Source organism: Molossus molossus, unplaced genomic scaffold, assembly GCF_014108415.1.
Source record: "Molossus molossus isolate mMolMol1 unplaced genomic scaffold, mMolMol1.p scaffold_m16_p_7, whole genome shotgun sequence".
Taxonomy (NCBI): Eukaryota; Metazoa; Chordata; class Mammalia; order Chiroptera; family Molossidae; genus Molossus; species Molossus molossus.
Window position 1 is genome coordinate 97,862,789 of NW_023425401.1, and position 26,107 is coordinate 97,888,895.

The window sequence follows — 26,107 nt, forward strand, 5'->3', positions numbered from 1 at the left end:
TTTGCACCAATCACTAATCTATGCCAAATTACATCATGTTTTAGCAAGTGAACCTATATTAACTTTATTTATAAAAAGACAAAAAACGACAACCAAACCCAACAAAACTCAGCTTTGAATGTATGATGGTGGAGAAAAGGCAGTTTACGCCATACACATGTCAACAGAAGGGAAAGTAATTATTTCAGTCACAATCAGTGCAGTTTTCTAAAGCTCACCCTTCCACGCGCTTTCATTGTGCTGTGCAACGTACCGGGCGCTCTCATGGTCAACGATTCCATTTGAGCCTCATGTTGTGAGGTGGGCGGAGCAGGGGGAATCATTTGCATTTAACAGATCAGGGAACTGACTCCAGAATAATTTGCCCAAGGTCACAAGAAGACTTGAACCCGGACTCTACCTGAGTTGTGTTTTTAATAAAACCAACTCCCTCTCTCTCTTGCATAGACCATTAATTGACTTTTTAATGGGTCAATTATTTAAGGGAAAACCCAGGGGCCTATGAAACCCATGATTTAAAAGGAAGCAAAAAAGACACACAGCAGCATTACACTATGTCCATTAGCCACGAGAAGCAGGATACAGCAATATTTTGGCTGACGGAACAAACTGGACTTTGCAGGGGTTTGGGGAGCAATTCTAATCAACAACACAATCATCAATATTCCCTTGGCTCCAATTGCATGAGACATTAACAAGATTACACGAATAAGGTCCTAGAATACCCTCAATTACAGGTCCTAGAATCGGGCGACTATGGTACATTCAACCTTTAGAGCTGTCATTGTCACACTGAATAACCTAAGAGGGTTTTTCAATTACCCAGAAACTGAACTTTAGAAAACTAGGAAAACCTCCTAGGAGGGCAATAAAATCCCCCTGATATAAAAAGATGATGTATGAGTCTGTGGGAATGCTCTTGAACTAGGTAGCCAAAGTCAGTAAGAAGCTATGCAGATGGTATGAGCCTCTCTGTCCCACTGAGCAGGGAAACAGAAAATAGCCGTAACTCACCAATACCAAATTTCTCCTTTTTCTTTACATTAGTGAGAACCAGAACTAAGAACCCCTTAATTTTGCAAGAACAGAATAATGCTGCATTTATATGAACCTTATTGGCAAATTAGTATTACAATAAAGTCAAAAGATATTTTTGTTCATGGGCAGAGGATATATGGGAACTCTATATTTCTACTCAATTTTGCTGTGAACTTAAAACTGCTCTAAAAAAAATAAAGACTATTAAAAAAAAGATAATTGCTTCTCTGACTTGAATGAAATCAAGCAAGAGTATGTCAGTCGAATTCACATATGGCACATGATGTAGAAACAGTGAGAGACTTAGCTCCTCCCAGGTGAACTAGGATTACAGGATTCCTTGGAAATGAATGAGCTAGTTTATCACTCTCACAGTCTTGCCAGAAACCAGCCCCGTGCCCCAGACTGCTTGGGAGCCCGACAGCATGGGTGTGTGGTTTGCAGAGAAGCTGCAGGTGACATGGGAACGTGGACCGACATGTTCAGCTCTTGGCATGCGCCCGCTAGTCCAAGTGCTTTAGAAGAAGAAAAGACATTTTCTTTACTATTTTCTCCACTATGGCTGTGCCAAGTCTTGGCAAAAGGCAAGAGAAGGAAAGAAAAGAACTCTGAACATCATCAAAATAGCTCATCTCTGTCCAGCACACTTAAAATCACCTCCTTTTCCTATTCCCTGCCTCTGACCCAAATTCGTTTCTCGCTTCTAAGACTTGGGTGAATTCCACTCCTCGGAATACAAGCAGCAGGATTCATCGACCTCGGCACCGCTGGCATTTTGGACTGTACAATGAACCGTTTGTTGTGGGGGCTGCTCCATGCACTGTAGGAGGTTCCGTGGCGCTCCTGGTCTCTACCCACTAGATGCTCGTAATGCACGCGCACCCACGCCGACACCCAGCCCTGACAACCCCAAACGTCTCCCGATGCTGCCAGTGACTCCTGGAGGGCAAAATCATTACTGGTTGAGAACCAACAACACAAAAAAAGATTCCTTTGTTTCTGGGGCCCTAAGTCGTTTCCCTTGAATACAATTTCCCTTGAACACAATTTCCCTTTCAAAAAGTACCAGGACTTGGACCACTAGACTCAACTGGATGCAACTGCACCTCCCATTATTTGTATAGGACTTCACACCGGGGTACAATTCAATATGTACACGTCAGTAGGTCTGGTGGAGAAACCCTGGGCTGAAAACTGCAGATGTACTGTATAAGGCAGCTCTACACGGATCATTCCTATACCTCTGGGCATGTAAGTCATCCCGTTAATTCTCAGGACCCGACTTCGTAAGTAGGAATAACATCTGCCTTACTCTCTTGGAAAGATAAAATGAGACAAGGGAAAGTAACGGGAAGCACATTTATTACCTGGTCAATGTCTAATAACAATTTTTTTTACCTAGAGCTCAATTCTCAACAGATAATAAACCAGGAACTGTCTCTGTGCACAAAGTTCTCCTCCCAGGAACGCAGAGATAACACCCTACGTACCACGAAGTACCATGTACTCAATCTAGTTAATAAGGCTTCTCATCACCAAAATATTGCAAAGACAAATAAGATATGAGAAAGCACTTTAAACTTTCCACCGGAAAGACTAGAAAAGACCAAGCAAAGTACAGTGAAAATCAAGTTACTAAACATTTTATATTAAAATGAGTAATTTTATTTTTAAAGTATTTAATTAGTAGTAGTATAATACATTAGGGAAGGACTATATATTTTTAAAGGATTTTTAGGATATCAAAAAACTGATTTTAGCCCTGGTCAGTGTGGCTCAGTTGGTTGGGTGTCGTCCTGTGCACCTTGAAAGGCTGCCGATTAGATTCCTGGTCAGGGCACATGCCCAGGTTGCGGGCTCGATCCCCAGTAGGGGGTGTGCAGGAGGCAGCAGACTGATGTTTCTCTCTCTCTCTTTCCCTCTCCTCTCCTCTCTCTTTAAAAAACAAAAAAAAACTAGTTTATAATTTTCAATGTACAACAAAACACTATTTTTGGTTCTCAATAATTTGAGGGCGGGAGAGCGGGTCCAGTTGTTTGTAGTTTTATGTTTCAGTACAGAACTCGAAGACATAGACTTTAAAGTACTTCCCAGATGCCGCATACCACACTCACATTCCCCTGTGTAAGAAGTATCAGTACCCTTCCGGGTTACCTGGCTCAGAACACCTTTTATTACAGAAGCAACTGTGGTTCAAACTCAGCCAGCTTGCCGACACTAACACCCAGCCTGTGACAAGCCGATCACCGCACACTAAGCAAGATGATAGATCTCGTTTTTAGCAACAACAAAAACTACTATAAAATGTGTATGCATTAAAGCTGACACACACGGACAAAGCATTTAAACCATGACTCCTGTTCTCAAGGAGCCTCACATCTCGACCGCGAGACAACGCAAACAGGAAAAAATTCAACTCCATCTGAAACCGAGAAAATGTCTAGGGTTGTACCTGATTAACGAATACTATAAAACTTGAGTGAAAAGAGGCCAGTCATGGAATGCGCTGGCGGGTGGAGAACAGTAGCCATCACTAATTCATGGAGTTGTTTTAGTTACCACATAGAACCCTGTGCCTGAAAAACCCACAAGTTGAAACGACCCTTGCTGTTTTTACTCAACACTAGACCAGTCCAACTACTTACTAGGAAGCATAGTAGCTGCATTTTCAGAAGGACACAGGACACAGCCCATGTCGACCACTGTGCCCTTCTCTAACACCCCCCCACACACACACACCAGGTGTTGTGTACTATTTCCTATCAGTTTGGGGCTGGAGTCCATCTCCATTGGAAAGTGATTTTAAGAAAACCTAAATTTTTTCAAACTTCAACAACAGACCCCTAGCAACTCAAATATAAACTGATTACCCTTGTCTTGTATGTCAATCTAAGCTGTATAGAGCACACACAACTTCTATCGGAGAACTTGAAAGTCTTTATGGTTCAGACATGCCATACACAAAAATCATTTCAGTTTAACTAAAATTTGCAGGGAAAATGACTACTATGTGAATGATTTCTTTCAAACGGACTTGTAAAATCAGATTATGAAATAATGTTATTCCACTTAAACAGAGCTGATGCTCAAATGTCTAGGATTATGCTTATTATAGAGCACGATAGCCCAGTTGTGCAGAGCAAATCTGCTTACGGGTAATAGGTCTGAAAGTAGAGATTAGACTAAGTGAAAAATTCTTAGAACTGAACAAAGTAATAGCAAAAAACCAGGTAAAGTTTATTTCCACTAGAAGGAGGCAGAACACACATAAAGAAGAAAGAGGTCTTTCTCCTTGTCTGGAATGCTCTCCCGATCTCTTCAATGCATTTTTACTCAAGCTTCCAAAAGTCTGTCCTTTCTCTTCCGCTCAGACGATGGAACTTCTCATGGTCTGAATCACACTCAGGTGGCAGCAAACCGTGCTGTGGCCTCCACTGTGGTCACTGGTGACCCTGACACGGAGCTCAGCTCCTCTCCCTGGCAACCTGAGGGCCAGCAAGGAGACGCTCTGTACATTCTTCAGCCTGTAGCTCAGCATCTTAGAAATGGACACGTTTCAAGATATCTGCTGAATCTGTTGATGCAAAGGTCCAACTAGAGGAGCTGCCCCCAAATCCTGTTTCATTCATTTCTCTATATTGCTACGAGTCAAATAGTTCTCTCCAAAGAGATACAAATCTTTTTGAAAGCAGCAAATAACTAAATTTTAGGGTCCAAAGGGCTCCTCTGCATGTAAGGCGAAGGAAAGGAACTAAGATATGTTTTCAATAGCGCTTGAGATGTCCAAACACAAGTAATATAATTTAAAAAATCCAACACACCAAGATTATTTAAATAAGAAATTAAAAAAAAATGATATTCTAATGTTATGTGTACAGCATAGTAAACAGGTGTACTAACTGTATTCTATCATTTTTCTACTCTGGACACTGTTCATTCACTCACCATGCACTACGAGTACTGGATTACTTTAGTACCAACCATCCCATAAGCTAAGTATCAGCTTTATTTTACAAGTGAGGAGACTGAGCGACTCTGCTGTTTGAAAGAATTGCCCCTGGTTACACAGTTTAAAAGGGTCCAAGTCAATATCCAAACCCAGTCTGGCTCCGAAGCATTTCTTCTCACCACCAAGCACACTACCAACCAGTCTTTGTCCTGGCAGGACTCCTAGAGAAGGGAGGGCAGACATGTTTAACTAACTACACTAGGTAATAGTAAGTGATCTTCTGGTGTGAAGGAGCAAAGAGAAAAAATGAACATCTCTGCCACCTTCCATGCAGGACGAAGGGTGACGGAAGATCAGAGGAAGAGAGTGGAAGCGTGGAGGAAGGCCTTTTTTTTTTTTTTTATCCTCACCTGAGGATATTTTTCCATTTTTTGTACAGATAGAGTGGGAGGGAGAGAGAGTGAGAAACATCGACGTGAAGGGACACATCGAGTGGCTGCCACCTGCACGACCAACCAGGGCCGGGGACAAACTGCAACCGAAGTACGTGCCCTTAGCGGGAACCGAACCCGGGTCTCTCCGGACCACAGGCCGACGATCTAACCGCTGAGCCAAACTGGCCAGGGCAGGAAGGCCTTTGTCTCTGAGCACATCCAAGGATGATTGGGGGGCTCACTGTGCAGGAGAGGACAGACAGATCACCAGAATATCACGTCACCAAAACATGACAAGACTGCAGAGACATAAAGGGTGTCAACAACCCCAGCATCTCTGAGGTCTGAATCTGCTAGAAGAAAATAAACCTGGTAAAATTCACTTCCTGACCATCTTGCTTTCCCAAGGTGAAAACAAGAAGGAAAACTTTTATTCTGGGCTTGCGACCAACAAAGAACTGGTTGACTACTGTGAACAGAAGCCCTGAAAATATGTGACATAATTTTAGGATTTCCAGAAGCAAAGATTGAGAATAACTAGACTTGAGTTCTTGGATGGTGGGCATGCTGGCTATTTTTGAAATTGCTACAGTGAACTTTTGCTACAATCACCTGTTTACGTTAGTTTTTGGGGTTTTTTTCCCAATTGATTTGAGAGAGAGAGAAACATCAATCGGTTGCCTCCCATAACTGCCCCAACCGGAGATTGAAACTGCAACCTAGGTATGTGCCCTGACCAGGAATCGAACCTGCAACGTTTTGGTGTACAGGATGATGCTCCAACCAACTGAGCCACCTGGCCAAAGCCACATGTTACTTTTCTCTGCTAGACTGGGAGCTCCTCCAGCAAAGGGGCCTTGATTTAATTCTCTTTGCATATTGTGAGCAGTCCCAGGGCTGAACCTGAAGAGGTATTTATGTTTCCTGAATGAATAGCCTTGAGCATTTGCTTCCAGGTTTCATGAGACAACGGCTTTCGATAAAAGGTCAAAAAAGGATGGGTTAGGGTGTCCCATGGTTATAGGGAGCAGTGCTTCACAGACCACAGAAGATGCTAAAATATGATACTCTGACTACGCAATAATAAATGATTCTAGTAAGAAAAATAAACCGGGGAGAAATCTAAAGAGACCAGTTTTTGAACAGGGAGGATCTCATGGGATTAGATGAGAAAAGCTTAGAAAAGATGAATGGAAGTATATAACCTACCTGTATAAGAATATCATAATCCTTGAGGATTAAAATCAGAATCCATAATGACTGAAGCTTGTAGAAAATGCTGAAGGCAAGAAAAAGCTAAATTTGAATAGGAGAAAATCAGGAAAAGTCGACACTCAGCCTGTTACCACAATGTTAAGCCCTGAGAGATGACACAGCTCTGTGGTTCCATCTTCATTTTGCTTCCTTCCATCTTCTTTATAAAAAAGCACACATCCTCAGACCAGAAAGGACTGACTAAGCCAAGTATAGAAGAGAATTGGCAGTAGAGATGCAAAACACTAAAAAAAAAAAGCCTACTCAATTTAAAGGAGCTTAAAACCTCTAGGTGCAAAATGAATTCTATCCCAAGTTGTTATTGTTGTTGTTGTTTTATCCTCACCTGAGGACATTTTTCTATTTTTTGTTCAGGTAGAGTGGGAGAGGGAGAGAGGAACAGAGAGAGAAACATCGATGTGAAAGGGACACATCGAGCGGCCGCCACCCGCACGACCAACCAGGGCCGGGGACAAACTGCAACCGAGGTACGTGCCCTTAGCGGGAACCGAACCCGGGTCTCTCGGGACCGCAGGCCGACACTCTAACCGCTGAGCCAAACCGGCCAGGGCTATCCCAGGGTTTTAATCCTCAGATGTGGTCACAAAACCATTGGTAAGAGAAGTGGCAGAAAGGAGGAAATGGCGGACTCTAGGGGCCACATGCTTGCAGTTAGTTCTTGGGGGGATTCTGAGACAGAGGAGGAGCTGGGTGCTTTCTTTAGAAATGAATAATGAAATATTAGGTTTAAGCAAGCACTGCTCTATTGCTCGTGCCGGGGGGCAGTTTTCATGGGAAATAATATGGAGGATTCTGGCTAGAACCTCAGTTCCCGTCTAACTGAAATACTGAAACTTTTAGGCTGACACACAGTATTTTAAATTCTGTGCAAATCCACCTAAACTCTGTTGTTACTCTTGCTAGACTTTACCATCTTATCCCAAAAGGTTACCATCAGAAAACCTACCAGAAACTATGCAATGATAAATTCTTCTGGTCAGGAAAACGAACTGGGGAGAAATCTCAAGAAGCCAGTTTTTGAACAGGGCGACTCTCATGGGAATAGATTAGAAGAGCTTAGAAAAGATGGCTGGAAGGAACTTAAACCTGAATTTTGAAGTGGAACAAGCAGTCATGGAGGCAGGTTCTACTGCCAATTGACTCCCACCGGAAATGTCCTCCCCCCCTTTTTTTATCCTCACCCGAGGACATTTTTCCATTTTTTGTTCAGATAGAGTGGGAGGGAGAGAGAGAGAGAGAAACATTGACGTGAAAGGGACACATCAAGTGGCTGCCACCCGCACGACCCAACCAGGGCCGGGGACAAACTGCAACTGAGGTACATGCCCTTGGCGGGAACTGAACCCGGGTCTCTCTGGACCGCAGGCCGACGCGCCAACCGCTGAGCCAAGTTGGCCAGGGCAAAATGTCCTCCTTCCATATCGCACGGTCCATTTCCTCTCTTCTGTTGCCTGCCCACACCCAGAGACTTTGCAGCTAGCTCCATTCCCATCCCACTGACACATAAATTCCATAAAATAAAAGCAACAGAGTGGTCAATGAGAGCCAAAATGCATTTCCATGAAGAACCAATCTTATCAAAGTCATATGGGTAGGTTTCGTAGGATGTTATAAATATATCTTGAATTCAGCAGTTTCTGTTAAGTTTTCCAATGGTAACCTTTTGGGATAAAATGGTAAAGTCTAGCAGGGTAATAGTTTAGGTAGATTTGCATAGAACTTAAGATACTGTGTGTCAGCCTAAAAATTTCTGAGCTACAGCTTGGTGTATCTCTTGACTCCATGCTTTTTATTATACTTAACAAAAACCATATCAAATATGTAAATGAAAGCCAATTAAAAAATAATTTTAAAAAATTCTCACCTGAGGATACGTTTTTATTGATTTGGGGAGGGGGTAGAGAGAGAGAAAGAAGCATTGATCAGTTGCCTCCCATATGCGCCCTGACCAGGAATCGAACTGCAACCTTTTGGTGTATGGGGTGATGTTCCAACCAACTCAGCCACCAGGCCAGGGCAATAAAAGCCAATTTTAGAGACGACAAAATCCATAACTCAAACTGCAACTATTCTGAAATTTAATTTCTTCACACAATGTTATTAATAATGCTACTAATAACATTTACCTACCATTTATAATCGCATAGTTCTTTCATAAGACAAACTTGTAAGATGGTGATATACAAGCAGGATACACTCTACACCAAATCCAAACACATAAAAATGAACAGATATACATTCAGATTTTTAAAAATGCATTAGGAAGCACAGGATGAGAGAATCAAACCAGTCACATGTATGAAAATAGGTCTAGCCTGTAAGACCTTAATAAGCTTGTAATATTTAATATGACAATAAATAAAACTTTTTAAAAGGCAATGAATGTTAGGACCATATAAATAGAAGTACAATGTCTACATTAGCAATTGCATGACATTGGGCAAATCACAAATGATAAACACGCTGAGCCTCAGTTTCCTCATTTACATAGTGGGGATTAATACCTACACCTCACAAAATATTCTTATAAATGAACTCTGTAAACTGAAAGGAACATATAAATATTAGTAAAAATGGTTTTAATTGAAAAGTGGATCTATTATTTGATCACATGTGGATTACTGAAGTGTGAGCATCATATTTTAAGACAGACATTCACCGTTAAGTGAAAATCTGTGTAGAGGAGAACGTAACTACAGAGAAAACTAGAAACAATGTTAAGTGTTGAATGGTTGAAAGAACTATGAATGTTTCATCCACCTCTAGAAGTTAGTAGACGGGTGGTAACTGCTTTCACATATTTAACCAGAAGTGTAAATGGGGGAAACGATTTTGGTTTAACCACAAGAGAAAAAATTCTTTAACAATTACAATCTCCCTACTATTAAGAAGTACAGATTGGTAGTTACCAAATAGTCACAGGGATGAAAAATACAGCATAGGGCATAGTCAACAATACTGTAATAACCATGTATGGTACCAGGTGGGTACTGGAAATATCGGAGGGGACACTTTGTAAAGTATGATTATTAACCACTACTCTGTATACCTGAAACTAATACAAAATATTGAATGTAAACTGTAATTATAAAAAAAATCTCCCTACTTAGGAAAGCATTAAGCTCCCCAAATAGTTCATTATTAGAAAAGGTATTTATAGAGACTTTCTGAATTGTGTGTATATGTTTAAGGGGAAGATATATGTGTGTGTGTGTGTATGTATGTGTGTGTGTATATATATATATACACACACACACAGGGTGTGGCAAAGTAGGTTTATAGTTGTGAGTTTATTCTTGTACTAATATTTATTAATTTTTGTATTATTTTCCATATGTACACACACACACACACACACACACACACACACACACGTATGTATAGAGAGGTAGAGAGATTTGTATCATAAATGAGAAACTAAGGTTAAAAAAAGTATTGCCCTGGCCAGGTGGCTCAGTTGGTTGGAGTGTCGTCCCATACACCATAAGGTTCAGAGTTCAATTCCTGGTCACGACACATACCTAGACTGTGGGTTGGATTCCCAGTTGGGGTGCGTATGGGAGGCAACTGATTGATGTTTCTCTTTCTCCTCATTCCTTTCTTTCTAAAAAAGAAAAAAAAAAGAAAAAGAAAATAACAACAACAAACATATCTTTGGGGGAGGATTAAAATAAAAATAAGTGTTAATAGGTAAATTTTTTTAAGTTTGTGTGGGGGGTGGAGGAAGGGGCTAGTCTTGGGGAAATAAGGAAAAGTCAGGAGTTGAGGTTTCCAGAATTCAGAGAGAAGAAAAGGGCTGATCATGGAGTAGTGAGGGGAATCCTAACACTGAATGCCACGGTATAAATTATAACTCATGTCCAAATGAATCTGATTAAAAGCTTACAAAAGACCAGATGTAACACAAGGCAGATCCAGGCTTCGCAGGCCTCCAGAAGCAATCGGCCACTAACATCACTCTCTCGACTATTAGTCTCATTCCAGGAACATTCAATATCTACTCTGTATCATTTTCTCTGGAGCCTGATGCCGTAATAGTCCACAGCAACCCCCCAAAGGTCATGCTACGCTGTTCTGCTTTGTCTCCGGATTTCTTTAGTGGTTCATGAAACTGAAGCTGGCCATTCTGAACAAGTCAGTGATAGGTTTTGATTGTTTAGCGCCAATACAATATTTTTATGGGGGATAAGTTCCTCTTCAGGCTTGTGTTCAGACCCAAGTATTTTGCTGCCTATGCAGCAATTCCCCTATTGTTATGTGTCCAGTGAAATTCCCAAGATTTCTGATGTTCATAATTTTCCAAATTTTCTAAAAGTTATCAAAAATACCAAACCCAGTTTTTTACTCCGTTTGATCACACAGCTCACTTTTATTTCAACAGTGAAGATCAGTCAGTGTCATCTTTTTCTGAAAGATGGTTCTTATCTTAAGGGTTTAATTCAAAGTCACAAAAATCTTCCCAAAAGACGACTAAATCTATCCATGCTCTGAAACATGATTTTAATTGAAAAATTCTTCATAACCCAGCTATGAGCTTCATTTTTAGAAAGTATCTTTTTGGGCATTAAAACAATAATTTGCTTTATTTCTTAATTTCAGAAAAAAATTTATTCCAGGAAATAAAGTGACTTCCTTATTTTATACTAAACCAAATGAAACAGATATGGGTACAGTCATAGTGATAGGCATTCTGACCCAACAGACCAAGCATGTGCCTTTAAGAGTTCTTTCTTATGGTACTATACCCAAACCATGAGATAGTTCTTAGTTTCGAGATTGTTTTGTATACATTTGACTTTCCAAACAAGCATGCTTGTTTTAAAATTTAACTATTTTATCTTTGTAATGTATAATTTTAAAAAAACAGAACTATTTTACTTCTTCTCCTCCTATTTATTCACATACCAGGCAAAAAACAAACAAAAAAAAAGTTTGCTTCCAACTTTCAAATGTCTTGATTTTAAAAGAATTAGTATTAATAAGAATACAGTCATTCTTTCAAGACCCTGATGAACTCAAAGACTTATATGCTCAGCACAAGTCCACTAGGAGCCTCAGTTTAAAAACCAGTTATATTTATTTAAGTGTTCATTCTTAGCTATGATTTATTACAGTTGAATTTAGAAAAGATTTCCAGAGATGTTTTGACAGAATCAAATTTCAATCAGTGTTGAGTCTTACTGTGTGGGAAGAAAGAGGGAAGATCAGATGAATCCAGTCTCGAATATAAATTAGAAACTACAGTTCTTATTTCACTATATCCTAGAGCTTTATACCGAACTAGAGTTAACATTTGAGTGAAAAAAATTCATTCTATTAAAATTTACATGTTTGTAAAACACTAAATTTTAGCCGTATTGTCTAGAAGTATGAAGAGCTTTTCAAAAGAGCTAAAATAACTTAGAAGTTGGGGAAAGTGAATAACAATAGTCTTACAGTATCAAAAATCTTTATCAATTTGACATTTAACAGTGCACGGTGGTTAGTGAATCTACTCCAAGAACCAGACTATGTCTTCTGTTTAAATGTGTTGTTTTGATTTGAGAGAGAGAGAGAGAGAGAGAGAGAGAAGAATAAGATCACTTAAAATCAAAAGCCAGTCTGGAAATAGTTAAAAGGCAACCAACTGGTTACTGGGGAGATAACTGATCACAGAGACTAAACGGCCTAATAGAGATAGAGCTTTCTCCTTTGAAAAGAGAAAATTCAGGGCTGTCAGAGATCCTGTCAGGGAATTATACACGTAGAGCACCTTAATATCTAGTCAAGCCAGGCTGGTGGCGCAGTTGGTTGGAGCATTGTCCCATACACAAAAAGGTTGCGGGTTTGATTCCCGGTCAGGGTACATACCTAGGTTTCGGGTTTAATCCCCAGTCAGGGTGTGTATGGGAGGCAACCAATCAATGTTTCTCTCTCTCTCTCCGCTCCCTTCTTCTCTCTTTAAAATCAATAAACATATCCTTGGGGGAGGATTCTAAAAAATGTCTATAAAAAAGATCTAGTAGACCATGTCCTCTAATTGTGGTTAAGTTACACGAAGAAGGAAACCATTTCTTCTCTGTCCAAAGGGGGAAAAAATTGGATAGAGAGGTGAGCACACAGAATAAGACTCAGAGTGTTCAAGAATTAAAACCTGAAAGCATGTTATAAAACACAGGTTGCATGGCTGTGTGTATTTATTTGGAGAGTATATAAGATCTTTGCTTATTTTACTAACAGGCTTCATTCCAGTCACCTACCATTTAAAATACAGGCGTTTCATGCCTAGCAGCAATGACTACACTAAAATGCAAGCAAGATAAGTTTATACCTATCTGGGACTAGGGAAGGTTACAGTTAGGTCAATAGTGAATGTTAACAGTTTAGGAGTAAAAAAGAAACATACCTAGTACCAAACCTTACCCTAAATGGGAGGTGCAGGGATACAGCATATATCAGTAATCCATAATCATAAATTTTAATAAAAACATAAGTGAACAATGGTATGTAGCCCAACACACTCAGCTTAAAGCCAATAAGAAACCTTCCTACTTGGTTGAAGTCAACTCAAGGGCTCTTCCTTTACCTTCAGCTGGATACTCAATTTGTAGATGTAATAAAACAATAAAAAGCTTCAAGGTGTCAGTCTTCTTGCAAATGTCAACATGCAGAATGACAATGTTTAAAAACATCCCAGTAATGTTCCAGATCACTAAGTTCTGCTCATAGGCACATGACTTCAGTATACAAGGCTGCCAACAGCGCGCAAATACGAGCACAGTCCTTGGGATAAGATCTCACCAGATTAGGAAACAGCACTAGGCTATAAAAGTTGATTGCAGTCAGCTTTCCTGCATTTCTTCTTGGACATGGTGATGATATTATCATCTTTAAAATCCTTGTGGAGCTCTGCCTGTTTCATTACGCTGAAAACAACCTTCTTGATTTAAAAAAAATGAGCAGATATGCTATCATTTTACATGGTGTAGCACACAGTAGCTCTTCAAAGATGAATCTGAGATCACACCTTTAGTGCGGGCATAGTACGTGTTGGTGCCATTAATATAAGATTTTTAAATTAGAGATGTCACCAGTCTAGGGTCATACATGTTCGTCTTTAAATATTCTTTGGCATTGTAGAAAAATCCTGGGTAAATTTAATTCCACCTGTTTTACTCTTTTAGTTCTGACATTGGTGATTATTTAAAGTCTACATTAAGAGTAGCACAAGGTTATATTTGCCCCCCACTGAAGTTACTCCAAAATCACTGGGCCACGTTGAACACAAGACTGATAACTCATAGGATCTGTGATAATGGTTGCCAAGAGATGGACACCTTAAAAGCCTTCAATTCACTATTTGCACTGATATTCACAGCTGAAAGCCCTTGACTTACAAGAATTACTATAATAATCCAAATGTAAGACACAACAAGGTTTAGAGAGGAAATATGTTCTGTTGGAAGTTTTTTTTTCCTCTTGAGTTACATGTATGAAAGCAAATTCAGAACTTTAAGTTGTTACTGGAACGTGATTATGGGCAAATCACAATCCTTCTGAGGCTTATTATAATCATTATTTGGTCTTTAAAAGGAAGATTGTTAAAGGCTAGGTTATACACTTCGTAGCTCTGAATGAAATTTCATGATTCTAATACAAATCTTTTTTTTTTTAATTATTCTTTCCTTAGGTTTTCCCAAAGAGTGTGACACGAGACAAGTATCCTTAGTAGTAGGAGTGAAATTTGATGAGAAAAAGCTATGAAATATTTGTTCAGATAAAACATGACCAGGGATGAGGTGACACCAGTATTGTAACCTCACTGCATTTAAATAGGGTCTTTATTTCTTTAAAAAAATATTTAAAGAAAGACAGAATTTATATACAGCATTTATCTTGAACATATAAATTAATCCAAACACAGCAGGACTATTTTTCCTCTGCTACATCCACTAAGTGGAGGATTAAACTGAAGATGACTATACATAACCCAACGCATGTACACATTCAACCACATAATCATACAGAACTTGGCTTTGCTAAACGAACCTTCTCTTACGTATGCTAATCAAATGTCATGAAGACAGAAAGACCATTATTGCCATTTCAAAATCATTGAGATGGTTGTTTCAAACATTTTTACTGACTAAGGAAGGGAAGTATCTTAAGGTTTCTTGCCTACAGCCCCCTGTCCCCGTCCACTCCCTTTTATGGGATAGAGTGGAGTATAAAAGCTGCTTGGTCCACAACTTAAGCACTGCTATGAAGGAGAGTGGGATCTATTAAGGATGCCCTTTCAGCTCACTGGAGAAAACACCAAGTATAGATGCAGCAACCACCACACAGCCCCAACAAGGAATAGGCCAACATTCTCAAGAGTTGGAGTGGATTATTTATTCTGCTATTTTAACACTGAGATAGTTAAAGAACAGTATTGGGCCACTGAATTGCACACTTTAAAGTAGTTAATTGTATGTTATGTGAACTTCAATTTTTTTTTAAGTACTGGGTATTTCACAGACATTAGAAATTATACAGAGGGGGGATGTCCTGGGGGGGGGGTGCTTTTTAACAGCACAGTAGAGGGTCTCGGTATCAAACAGAAGCTGGGACAACAAAACTGTTCTAAGCACAGTTTGTTCCAGGGCCAGTCCAGGGCTTCCAGGAACCATTAGAATAAGGGTCATGTGAACTGGGCCAAGAACAAAGTCAAGTCAATAGCTACCCTAGGAAGTATGGTCTGAGGAAAACGGAGTGGTTTCAACACTTCCGGTGGCTCCACGGACCTTCTAGGTACTTCAGTCATTGTCGAGCAGCTCAGATCGCTTAGGCTTGCCCTCAGATCTAGGAACCTAACCGGTATAAGCCAGACTGCTGTATAACTCAAACCCAAGGAAGACACTCTACAACTCTGCGGGACACAGTAGCTTCTCCTTAATGAATCCTGAATTCTCAAGAGTGCTTCTTTAGGACAAGCTCCTGATTAAAGAAGCGGTAGGCTGGTATGTCCAACAATATAATACTGACAGCAGCACACCACAGGACGGTAAGGAGCCCCAAGGAGCAGTGGTTTCTCACTCCATCAGCATGGTTTCACAAGCACAGTCTTCTTGAGCAATGACTTGTACTTGGAAGCATTATCATATTTAAATGTCATACCTGAGAGCTCAGCTGACATATATGAAACAAGTCCAGTGAGTTTAAAATTGGTTAGTGTCAGGAAATTAAGGTGCTTCCAAACTAGACATATCTGCTATTAATCAAATAAGGAGGTAAAATATGCTCTGTATCTCTCTATCTCCATCCCTGTTCTACTACATCTGCAGCAATATTTCCTAAAAGTCCTATCTAAGAATACAAAAAGGAAGGACCAAGAGTAGATTAGTAACTTGCAGGTATGTATCTATTCACAGTGCACATTCTCTTCTGGGGAAAACTGTTCACGTATTTTTATAACCAATTATAAAATTCTTCGTTTCTCTCTTCTCTACTCTTTACCAATCTACTGCTTTGAATTCCAATTTGTTATATAAATGAAGCAGAATGACCTAGCCCAACTAAGGAGACACTTTCCTTAATGTAGATGGAAAGCTGTTTCTTTCTAGTTTGTATGTGAGCTTGGTAAAAACTACCTCGTACCTGGAATGGGCTCCTAAACTACCAGACTCATCATATACCAGACCTACTCCCTCGGTCTCAATCCTTCACGCCGTAAGTAACATGTCTACCAATCCCTCACCCTCACTGGGCTTACCTCCACCTGTCCAATCTCATCTCTGGCTTTTCAGAGCCTCCCCGTTCATTCTGCCTCCACGTCCTCCTACCGTACTTTGCGAAAGGAATACTTACTCCATTGTGCAAAGTTTTCCTTTAAAGGATCAATGTACAGGAAACCTGCTTTCTACAATTCTTTCATACAGTCTAACTTCCTTCTTGCAAGAAAGGACTAGAGGGAAAGGAGGTACAGAGATCGTGGGGGTTACGAAAGCTAGCCTTCTTTCCAACCCTCAGCCCTGCAGTTGTCTACCATCCTTTCTCTGGTTCTCACTCATCGTTCAGCAGGTCATCATACTAACCAGTCTCCCGAAAGTCCCTTAACAGGACTACACCTGTTCTTTATCCCCATGAAATCTAAAATCACCGAACTCTCTTCAACATACTACCACTGATTCTTTCCTGCCTCAGTGGAACCTTCTTGATAAGATTAGGTATTTCAATATTGTCTTCACCTTCTAACCTCTCAATATTTGCTTTGTCCATTCCTGATACTTTGTGCTAACCAGAGGAAATACAAAAGCATACACATTTAGACTCCCAACCTTTAAAATTTGATCCTTATCTTTATTCAGCAATTCTTTCATTTCTTTCCGATACGCTTCTAGGCTTGTTCTCACAGCCTGGTCTAATCTCCTTTCTTCACAGGCTCCCAACTCCACTCTTTTGCCCCTATTCTAATACAACATACCTTCCATAGTTACTGATATGAGCCCCTTTATTCTTATTTTCTCTAATCTCACATTCTATTCTCTTTCCTAACTTTTCTGATTATTCCTACAAATATAGAGGAAGATCTGTCCCACCTCTCTCAAGCTAAACCCATAACCTAACCACACGTCAGAGGCTGACCTCCTCCAAAGAACCAGCAGAGATGTCACCCTACCGGGGTAGCCTACCTTCTCTTCAGCACTGTCCATGTCTTCCTCTCACTGTTCTATGTGGTTGTCTTTAAACACTTAGGTGTCTCACTTATTTTCAAGCATCGCCTTCTAAGATCTACCATCCATCTAATTAGCAAATCTTGTTTGTGTCTTCCCCTTTGTTGCCAAATGTGTTAAGCAAATGATTCCTGCATCCATTTCCTTGACATTTCTTCATGAATCCTAGGAATCTGGCCTCTATCTGTAACTTTTAATGAAAGTTACACTTTCTTTTGTTAATTCTCACCCAAAGGTATTTCCCAATGATTTTTAGAGAGTGGAGAGAGAGAGAGAGAGAGAGAGAGAGAGAGAGAGAGAGAGAGAGAAGCGTGCGAGCTTGCAACCTAGGTACATGGACTTGACTGGGAATTGAACTCATGACCCTTTGGTGCAAAGGCTAATTCTCTAACCACTGAACCACACTGGCCAGGGCTGAAAGTTACACTTTTTAAAAAATCCTCACCTGAGGATATTTTCCATTTATGTTTAGACAGAATGAGAAGGAGGGAGAGAGGGGGAGAGAAGGGAAGGGGGGGGGGGAGAAAGAGAGAGAGAGAGAGAGAGGGAGGAAGGGAGAGAGAGAGAGACATCGATGTGAGACATATTGATTGGTTGCCTCCCCCAAGAGCCTGACCAAGGCCAGGGACCAAAACGCAACCAAGGTATGTGCCCATGACCGGAATCGAACCTGTGACTCTTTGGTCCAAGGGCTGACGCTCTAACTGCTCAGCCAACCTGGCCAGGGCAGAAGTTACATTTTTAAAGGTCACTAGAGACCTAACCAAACTGAAAGGCTTTTTTCTTAGGTCCTTTCTGACTTCTAACGCATAATTTCTTCTCCATTCCTATTACTGTTCTAATCCAGGCCATGCAATTTGCACTGACCAGCAATGACATATTGGAATTGTTTTCTAAATGGTCTTAATTTCAAGCAAAGATATTACCAAATTAATCTTAAAATGCTATAATCAAGTTACATCTTTATTAAAGAAACTGCAGTTGTCTACCATCGACCACATCCACATCAAGACTAAAGTCTTCTTGGGTTTCAAGGTTTTTGCACACTTACCCCACCTTCCTATGGAACCAGTATACCTCAGACGAGTCCATCTCCCTTCTCTCCTTCCCTCCTAACCACTACATACCTACCTTGCTACTCTCTATCTCCAATTTTTTGTTCAATCTGTTCTTTTTACTATATTTCCCCCTTTCATCATCTAAATGTCAGCCATCCTTCAAAATAAAAAAGCCCCATACTTTTTATGAAGCCTGTCCTTGAAAAAGCTCACAATAACTTTTCTCTAACTCCTATTTTTACTTTTGTATCAGCACAGTGTCTAATTAGTTCACTAAACATTTCATGTGCGATACCTGCATATATTCCTGCCATGTGACAGCACAAGGAGACAACACAGCAGGTACTCATTCAGATCGAAGGGCTGAGAGGAGAGAGACGCAGCACTAAAAGCAGAAGGACGAGCTGGATACTGGACAACTGACTTTGGTCATATTTTGTAGAAAAAGACATACATATTATGCTTTGGGTTATCACCTGTCTACAAGATAATTTTTTTAAAATACTGTTTTCAATTGTATGCTATCTATCTCTTAGAGCCAATTAAACTTCATAATCAAATAAACAAAACAAAACAAAACATCCAAACCCTTCCAGCTCAACATAGGGAAAAATCGTCCCCTGGTTTTCATGTATACGTAAATAACATGGTGGTCTTCACTTTGTAAGATTTCATGCACCTGCAATTCACTCCTTTCTCCTGGCTTTCTGAGGCGAGGCCTCTGTGGGAGTGGCTGCCCACAAGCCCACGTCACAGCAGGGGAGAGCTCTGGCAGTCCCGAAGGTGTTGGAACACCGTACAAATAGGAGCCACGTCTGGAAAAGTGTGCACAGAAAGGCTTTACAAGAACACATGCATAGCAAGCTCTGTCTAAACTGCAGGACACTAGGAGTAAAAGACATGAGCATACACGCACATGACTGAGAAATACTTAAATCAGAATAATGTGTGTATGTCTTTCCTGCTATGATTTTTTCCTCTCCTGCCAAATTATGCGTTTAAAATATTCAAATATCTGTATTCGGTACCGCCTGGTGTCACTTGAGAGCAATAAATATCAAAATGAGTCTGGACTGCTATGGCTGTTCTTGTGGTCAAAGTATATTAAGAGTTGACCTCACAGAAATAATATGAAATAGAATTGTTATTAGACTGTTATCCTTGACGACAGGGTCTGTACTTTACACAATGGTGTACCCTCAAGATCTAGCTTGGGTCACTACACAGAATAGGCACTTGAATATTTAATTAATGCTTTGTTGAAATAAAAGGAGAGTATAGAAAAGCACCACCTGGAAAAAAACAAAATGCAATAGCAGAATGAAAAGGAAAGTATTATCAATCAGAAAACATTTTCTAATGGAATCTTTAAGAAAATAAAGAGGCATTTGACATTCATCATATGACTAAAACCATTCAGTCTAAGTGTCTATTTCCTACAGTGGCACTAAAAACATTTCAAGGCAGAAATTCCTAACTTTTTTCCTTGGGGGTGTCACCAAACCCTTTACAAATCTAATAACTATGGATCTTCCCCCCAGAAAAAAATGAACAGATATACATACACACAAACTTGTAACTTTGCAAGTACGTCCAAAGAGTTCTGGACTGCAGGTTTAATTCCTGATTTAAGGAATAGATTGGCAACCTTTAAAGGTTAAGTAGGTAAAGGTATACAAATCTCCCCTGTGCCTGATAGATCGATGATGCAGGAATTTATAAAAAACAATTTGAAGATTTTTAGAATTTCTCGTTTTTTACCATCATTTGGTTTCATCACTTTCCTTGCTATGTGAAGTGCTGCTTTCTGCTGTGTGCTATATTCTTTCTTCTGTGCTTGAGTATACTTAATTATGACTGTGATTTTAAGACTTCACTTTATTTAGAAAACATACTATTTGAAATATTAAGTAAGCAAAACAGTGTGGCTTGTTATTCTCCAGCTTTCAAGGTCTCAAATTACAAAGGGAGTTCAAGGGTGAACTTTAGCTTTCTATGTGAAAATATATGAGCTGAAGCCTAATTGCTTCAGAAGCACTGTCCTGACATATGGTGTGTGCGGAAGTGGGGAGGGAGGAGGAGGAGGCAGGAAAACAGTTCTGGTTCTAGCAAGTCTGGGCAAACTACCTGACAGCTTTTTGGCACTGGCTAGGAACGAGAAAGGAGAGTGAAAGCTACCACAGGAAGGAAGCCTTGTTTAACAGGTGTATCTCTCAACACAGAGAAGTAAAGCGGAGCTAACCACCTCTTACGCCTTTGTAAGAAGATCCAGATGAAAGGCTTGCACTGAAGACTGGAGAATGCTATGCTCTAGTAAGCCTCATTTCAAGGAGCTCAGTCTGTTAACAAAGCCCAGAGCCTCAGCACCACAGCAGACATTAGGTGGATGTCTTTGCCTCTTACAGCAAAAATGAAACCACGATTAACCCATGATCAAAAGCTTCTAATAAAATCTATGGTATTTTCTAAATTTCTTGTAATGCTGTCCTAAAACCACTTCCAAAAAATTATACTATCACTTATGCAGACTGTCATAAAAATAATTTAAATTATTAGAAACATAAGCAGCTGTTTCTATACCCTCAGTTAACCAAATCAAAGGATATCTAAGAATAGATTTTAGTTTACCCCATTATATCTCAGGACAAAATCTTTAACTTGTATAAAACTAATGTAATCAGACTTTATATCGAAAGGTAACCTTGAAAATTCCAACTCCAACATGACATTAAATATTTCCTCATAAGGTGTTTTATTATTTTAAATCTCTATGCTTCCGTCTTTTGGTACTCACATTACCCTTTTAATATTTTAACAAATGAAGCCAACTCGTTTAAGTCACAATTATTTTCTGAAAACTTCAAGAGGAGCTCTGACTTCCCCCTTCTTGCCAGCTGCTCAATTTAGGCCATGTTTTCTTAATCAGCTTTTGTCCACTGCTCACAACTGAATTCAGCTTTTTTTCTTTCATTATCAGTTTTAAAACTATTTCAAGAAATTATGTATTATCCAAAAGTATCACTTCACATTATGTCCTAATAAAGTACTATTATTCTATTCTCTGTGATTAACTAAAATGATCTATGACAACTTACGTGGCCTAATTTTAGAGGATCCCCAATCTCTTCTCTTCCACCTTAGTCCCATTCTGGTCAGGTACTTGTAATATAGTTTTATTATCACATTTCAATTATTAAACAATGAAATTTCCAAACAGATATCCTGCAGAAGTACCGCTTGTTCAAAGAAAAAGGTTATACACTACTATGGTTGCTTCTCATATACAATGTTTACCCCATATTCAAGTTTCTGATAAATCAACTGTAAGTTGAAATTCTGTTTCTGAGGCATTTCCTGGTATACTAGGCAGTGCATTAGAAAAGAGATTATATTGCATTTAGTCTATAATGATTATTTTTAACCGTCTATATATAATTAACAACCATTCAAAAAGAAAGTGCAAATGTGCAAATGAGAGAGAACAAAAACAGTTTCTAAACATGTAATGCATAATATAGGATATAAATCCATACAACTAAAAACAATTGCTGACAACATCCTTCTGAGCATTAAATGACACCACCAATTTTGTTTTATATGTATTCTTTCTTAAGTATTCAAAGAATGCAATAGACATTATATTCTTAATTTTCAAATTTTTCATGAGTATATTAGGATATTACCATTTTTTCACAAATCAGAAAACAAGGAACTACCATTATCTTTGCATATTTTCAATAATAGAGCCAAAATAAGAACAATTCTAGCTAATCTCATTTGGGATCTTAATTAGTACTACAAGTTTATTTGTGAGTTAAAAATAGTATCACTCATGAGAAACAATGCCAAAATTATTATACTAATAAATTGTGTTAAAGGACTAATGAAGACATACTTTAGCAACTATGAGGTAACACACTAGTTGTAGGCATGAGGAACGTTTATAATTGGCTCTTTTGGGTGTATACATTAAATGCAAAATCAGAAAGGAATCATGCAAAAATCCGGTTGCCCATGCAAGCACCCCAGAGTCTAATCCTCTCCTCTCAGTTCTGTTGTCAGGCCACAGTAGTGTGGAGACTTGTAGGCTGCTGTCCTTGTGGTAATGAATGGGAAGAGGCTGACAGTGGCATGGTCGAAACCTTCACCTCTTCTTCCCCTGTGGAAAAGTCAGTCATGGTCTAGTTACGGGTGACTAGATTTGTTAACAGTCCCTTTAAAAATGATTTCAATATTTGGAATACTGATACATATATAAAATACATGCTTAATGGTTGGAATCTTGGGTGTGAAACAAGACATGAATTTTAAAATATAAATTTATCAAGTACCTAGAAAGTAGTTACACTCTAAACACACCCTTAAATTTAATACTATGTCAGATATGAGAACAAATATAATAAGAGTTAGGATTGTAAATATACAAAACAGAAAAAAAGAGACCAGGAAAGCCATTCTTTTCCAAGCCAATTGGACCCCTTATAAATTTAGATACTGATAATAGTAAGTAGTATTTTGTAAAATAAAACCAAATTCACATAAGTGAAAATGTGATTTTTAAAAGGGAAAAATGACAAATCCATGTTTTAGAAGCAGAAATTATGTTTAGCAAAGAGAAATAAAAAGATATAAATACAGATTTGGTGAATTACCATATAGCATCTGAAAATTTATTCTGTACTTTTGAAGTAAATGCTAACAATACAATGATCCAATTGACTGAAAGCGAGATGACTACTTCTAGGTCAAAGAACTATACATGAAATGAGATCAGTTCTTCTAATTATAATTGATAATTATTTGACTACAAGTGACTTATTTCACACATGACTTAAAATTCAATCAAGTCACTTTTAAAGCAGCTAATTCAGAAACAAAGAAAATTTAAAGAAAAATGCCCTCTCATAAAATTGAATGTATAAAAATATGAAGAAAAAAATCCAACCCTAAGTATATCTTGAATCAACAATGCTTACAGACTTAAACTTAGTATTATTTGTTTTTCCAAATAATTTTTAGCATTATGGAATAAAAACATCTTGGCAGAGTTCCTTGAAAAACATATCTGCAAACTTACATTTGGAAAGATAGTTTCACTGACAAAGAGAAGAAAAGAAATTTCAGTCTTTAGAACAGCTTATTTCATAGATTTTCAGTAAATTGGTAAGGATTCTATAAACCCTAAGTGCACAGCAAGGAGGATGTATAAGGAAAATTTTATAGTAGAGTTCTTTGTGAGAACATGGTGCTAATGAGCACTAAGCAAAAGATTAATTTTCATCAAGTCAATAAACTTCATTCAATTTTGTAAATGTAGGCAATATCCCTGAGCTGGGCCAATTGTCTCATGAATACTGTTGATCAAAAGGGATCTGCAAGTGTGTGAGAGCAAAAATCAATTATTGCAGGAAGAAAGCCAAGTTAAGGTATATGCCAGTCATCTTCATTTATGAAGGAGAGCATCAATGTTGTAGTGGAAAAACATTTCAGTTATTGATCCAGGTTCTTATCCTAATTCTCTTACTAATTGAATGTGTGACCTTTAATAAATTATTTAATCTTTCTGGAACCCAGTTTTGCCATTCCTAAAATGAGGAGTTGGATAAGATAAGTCACTTTTTAGGACCAAAAAAGTGATTTTTTAAAACAAAAGCACATGGTTCCAATAATAAAAAAGATCTGAATGGACTTACTGTAACTCCCACTAATAAAAGTTTCCCCCAAGAATATTTATTTCAAAATTCCTTCTAAACTTAACCAAATGTGCTGCCAAGAAAATGCTGCTAAAAAAATTTGTCTTAATTACGGAAATAACTAATTTTAAACACAAAAATGTTTTCAATTAGGCAAAGGAAATGGAAGCCACATTTCTGTCAAACCTCTGGTAACTATCCTTCCCATGATAGGTTTCAGATAAATCAGTTCTTAATAATTAACTGAAACAAATCAAAACTAAATATTTAAGTACGACAAGGGAATAAATATAGATATGGTATCTGTATGATATGTAGGTGACTGACATCGCTATGTATTGGCTCCTGAAGGTCAGAGACTCTATTTTGTTCCACATGTCTAAAGAACAAATATGCATGCCTTCTCCAGTTTAGGATATTGTCTAAGCATATCTTAAAGTGGCTAGTCTCACTGAAACAGTATGTACTCTCCACTATCAAGCACTTAAGGAAAAGCTACCCTGTGTGAAATATCATGATATTTATTAATCGCAGGATATAAAGTTGAACCTATTTCAGTAGCTCAACTCAAGTACAACTGAGTTACAACTCGGGGTGGGGGAGGCAGATATTGCCTAAGTATTAAATTGCTTCAAATTAGACAGAGTTATGTACAGAGTTTTCTAGAATTTTATTTTCTGTCACTTCTAATTATTAGTAATCATCTGGCTACAATTATACAACTATTCTGTTTTGAGGCTTAACACATTCAGCTTCCTGAGGTATCTGCCAAATATTTATAGGCTATAAGAGAATTTTGTGTAACTCTTGATAACAATTTCAAATATTTTGGTAAAACCAAAACCTCTCTAGCCATTGAAACCTTACAAATAATTTAATAATAAGCTTAATAAAAAGTTACCATTTAAATACCAAGCAAGTATGCACAGTCAAAATCTGAAAATCTGAGATAAACTCCTCCACCTCCCGCTTAATTTCTTTTTTCATTTGACTAACATGAAGACAACTACACTCACAAATCAGTGATTACTCATTATCACTGTGGCATTTCCAGAACGCCTCTGGGCTTGAAATATTTGGATTAAAACTGCTCTTTTTGTGCTAATGTATATGATAATAATACAATTGGAAGAACAGATAATGGTCATGTAATACGTCAAATAAAAGTACACAATATAGACAGCTAAGAACTAGAGTTCCACAAAGGCATCCTCCTTCCTATCAGATCAAGGCCATGCAGTTTGCCTTGCTGTCTGAGCTCCCCTCTCCTCATCCATTCTCTGTACAATACTGGAAGCACCTCTTGTTACAGAAGGCAGTTTGATTGCTTAACATCATGACACAGTAACAATTCCTGCCTCTATGCCTTTATTCAAGCATGCCCATCAACATGAAAGGTCTTTCTCTTTCCCTCCTGCTAACCCAAATCCAAGATACCACAGTACAGATCAATTTCTACTTCTTCAATGAAGCCTCCCCAACAACATAAGCTCCATCAATGGCTCTGGGATTCCAGTACCATATAGTTACCACTTTCATACATAATCTTCATTTTATCTTTTCAACTACACTGTAAAGTACCTAGAAACAGTACTCATATTTTATATTTCTTTTGTATTACCCACATGGCCTAGTTAATTTTGGGGGGCAAATAAGAGCCCAAATACTCAATACAATTGGTTTAATATTTTATTTTTAAATGTTTAGAATATTTAGGGAAATGTAACTTTAACTTTAATTTTATAATCAGTTATAAGATACACTACTAGTAATTAAAATTCCACATTTCTAAATGGTTAAAACAAAAGCAAAACAAAATTACACTCTAATATGCTGTCTCTAAAGGAAGAATAAAAGGAGTACCAAAAACTGAACACTTAGTGTTCCCGTGCACTCTGGCTCACCTGCCAACTACCATATCAAATAACCAAATATCATGAGTCCCACTGATGTGCAAACTACTACA

The 26,107-nt window shown here is 38.5% G+C and overlaps 1 protein-coding gene across 3 annotated transcripts in view; it reads right to left on the minus strand.

The window, feature by feature from the left end:
* Positions 1-26,107, minus strand: part of CNOT4 (CCR4-NOT transcription complex subunit 4) — a 147,828-nt gene that overhangs the window by 3,293 nt on the left and 118,428 nt on the right. Inside the window, exon 11 of one of the 3 annotated variants that reach the window (XM_036246162.1) lies at positions 20,839-22,607. The exons of the other annotated variants lie outside the window; for them this stretch is intronic. Coding sequence (XP_036102055.1) covers positions 22,507-22,607 — 101 coding nt within the window. The 3' untranslated portion in view covers positions 20,839-22,506. Of the gene's footprint in view, positions 1-20,838; positions 22,608-26,107 lie in introns of those variants that run through there. 3 annotated transcript variants of the gene reach the window in all.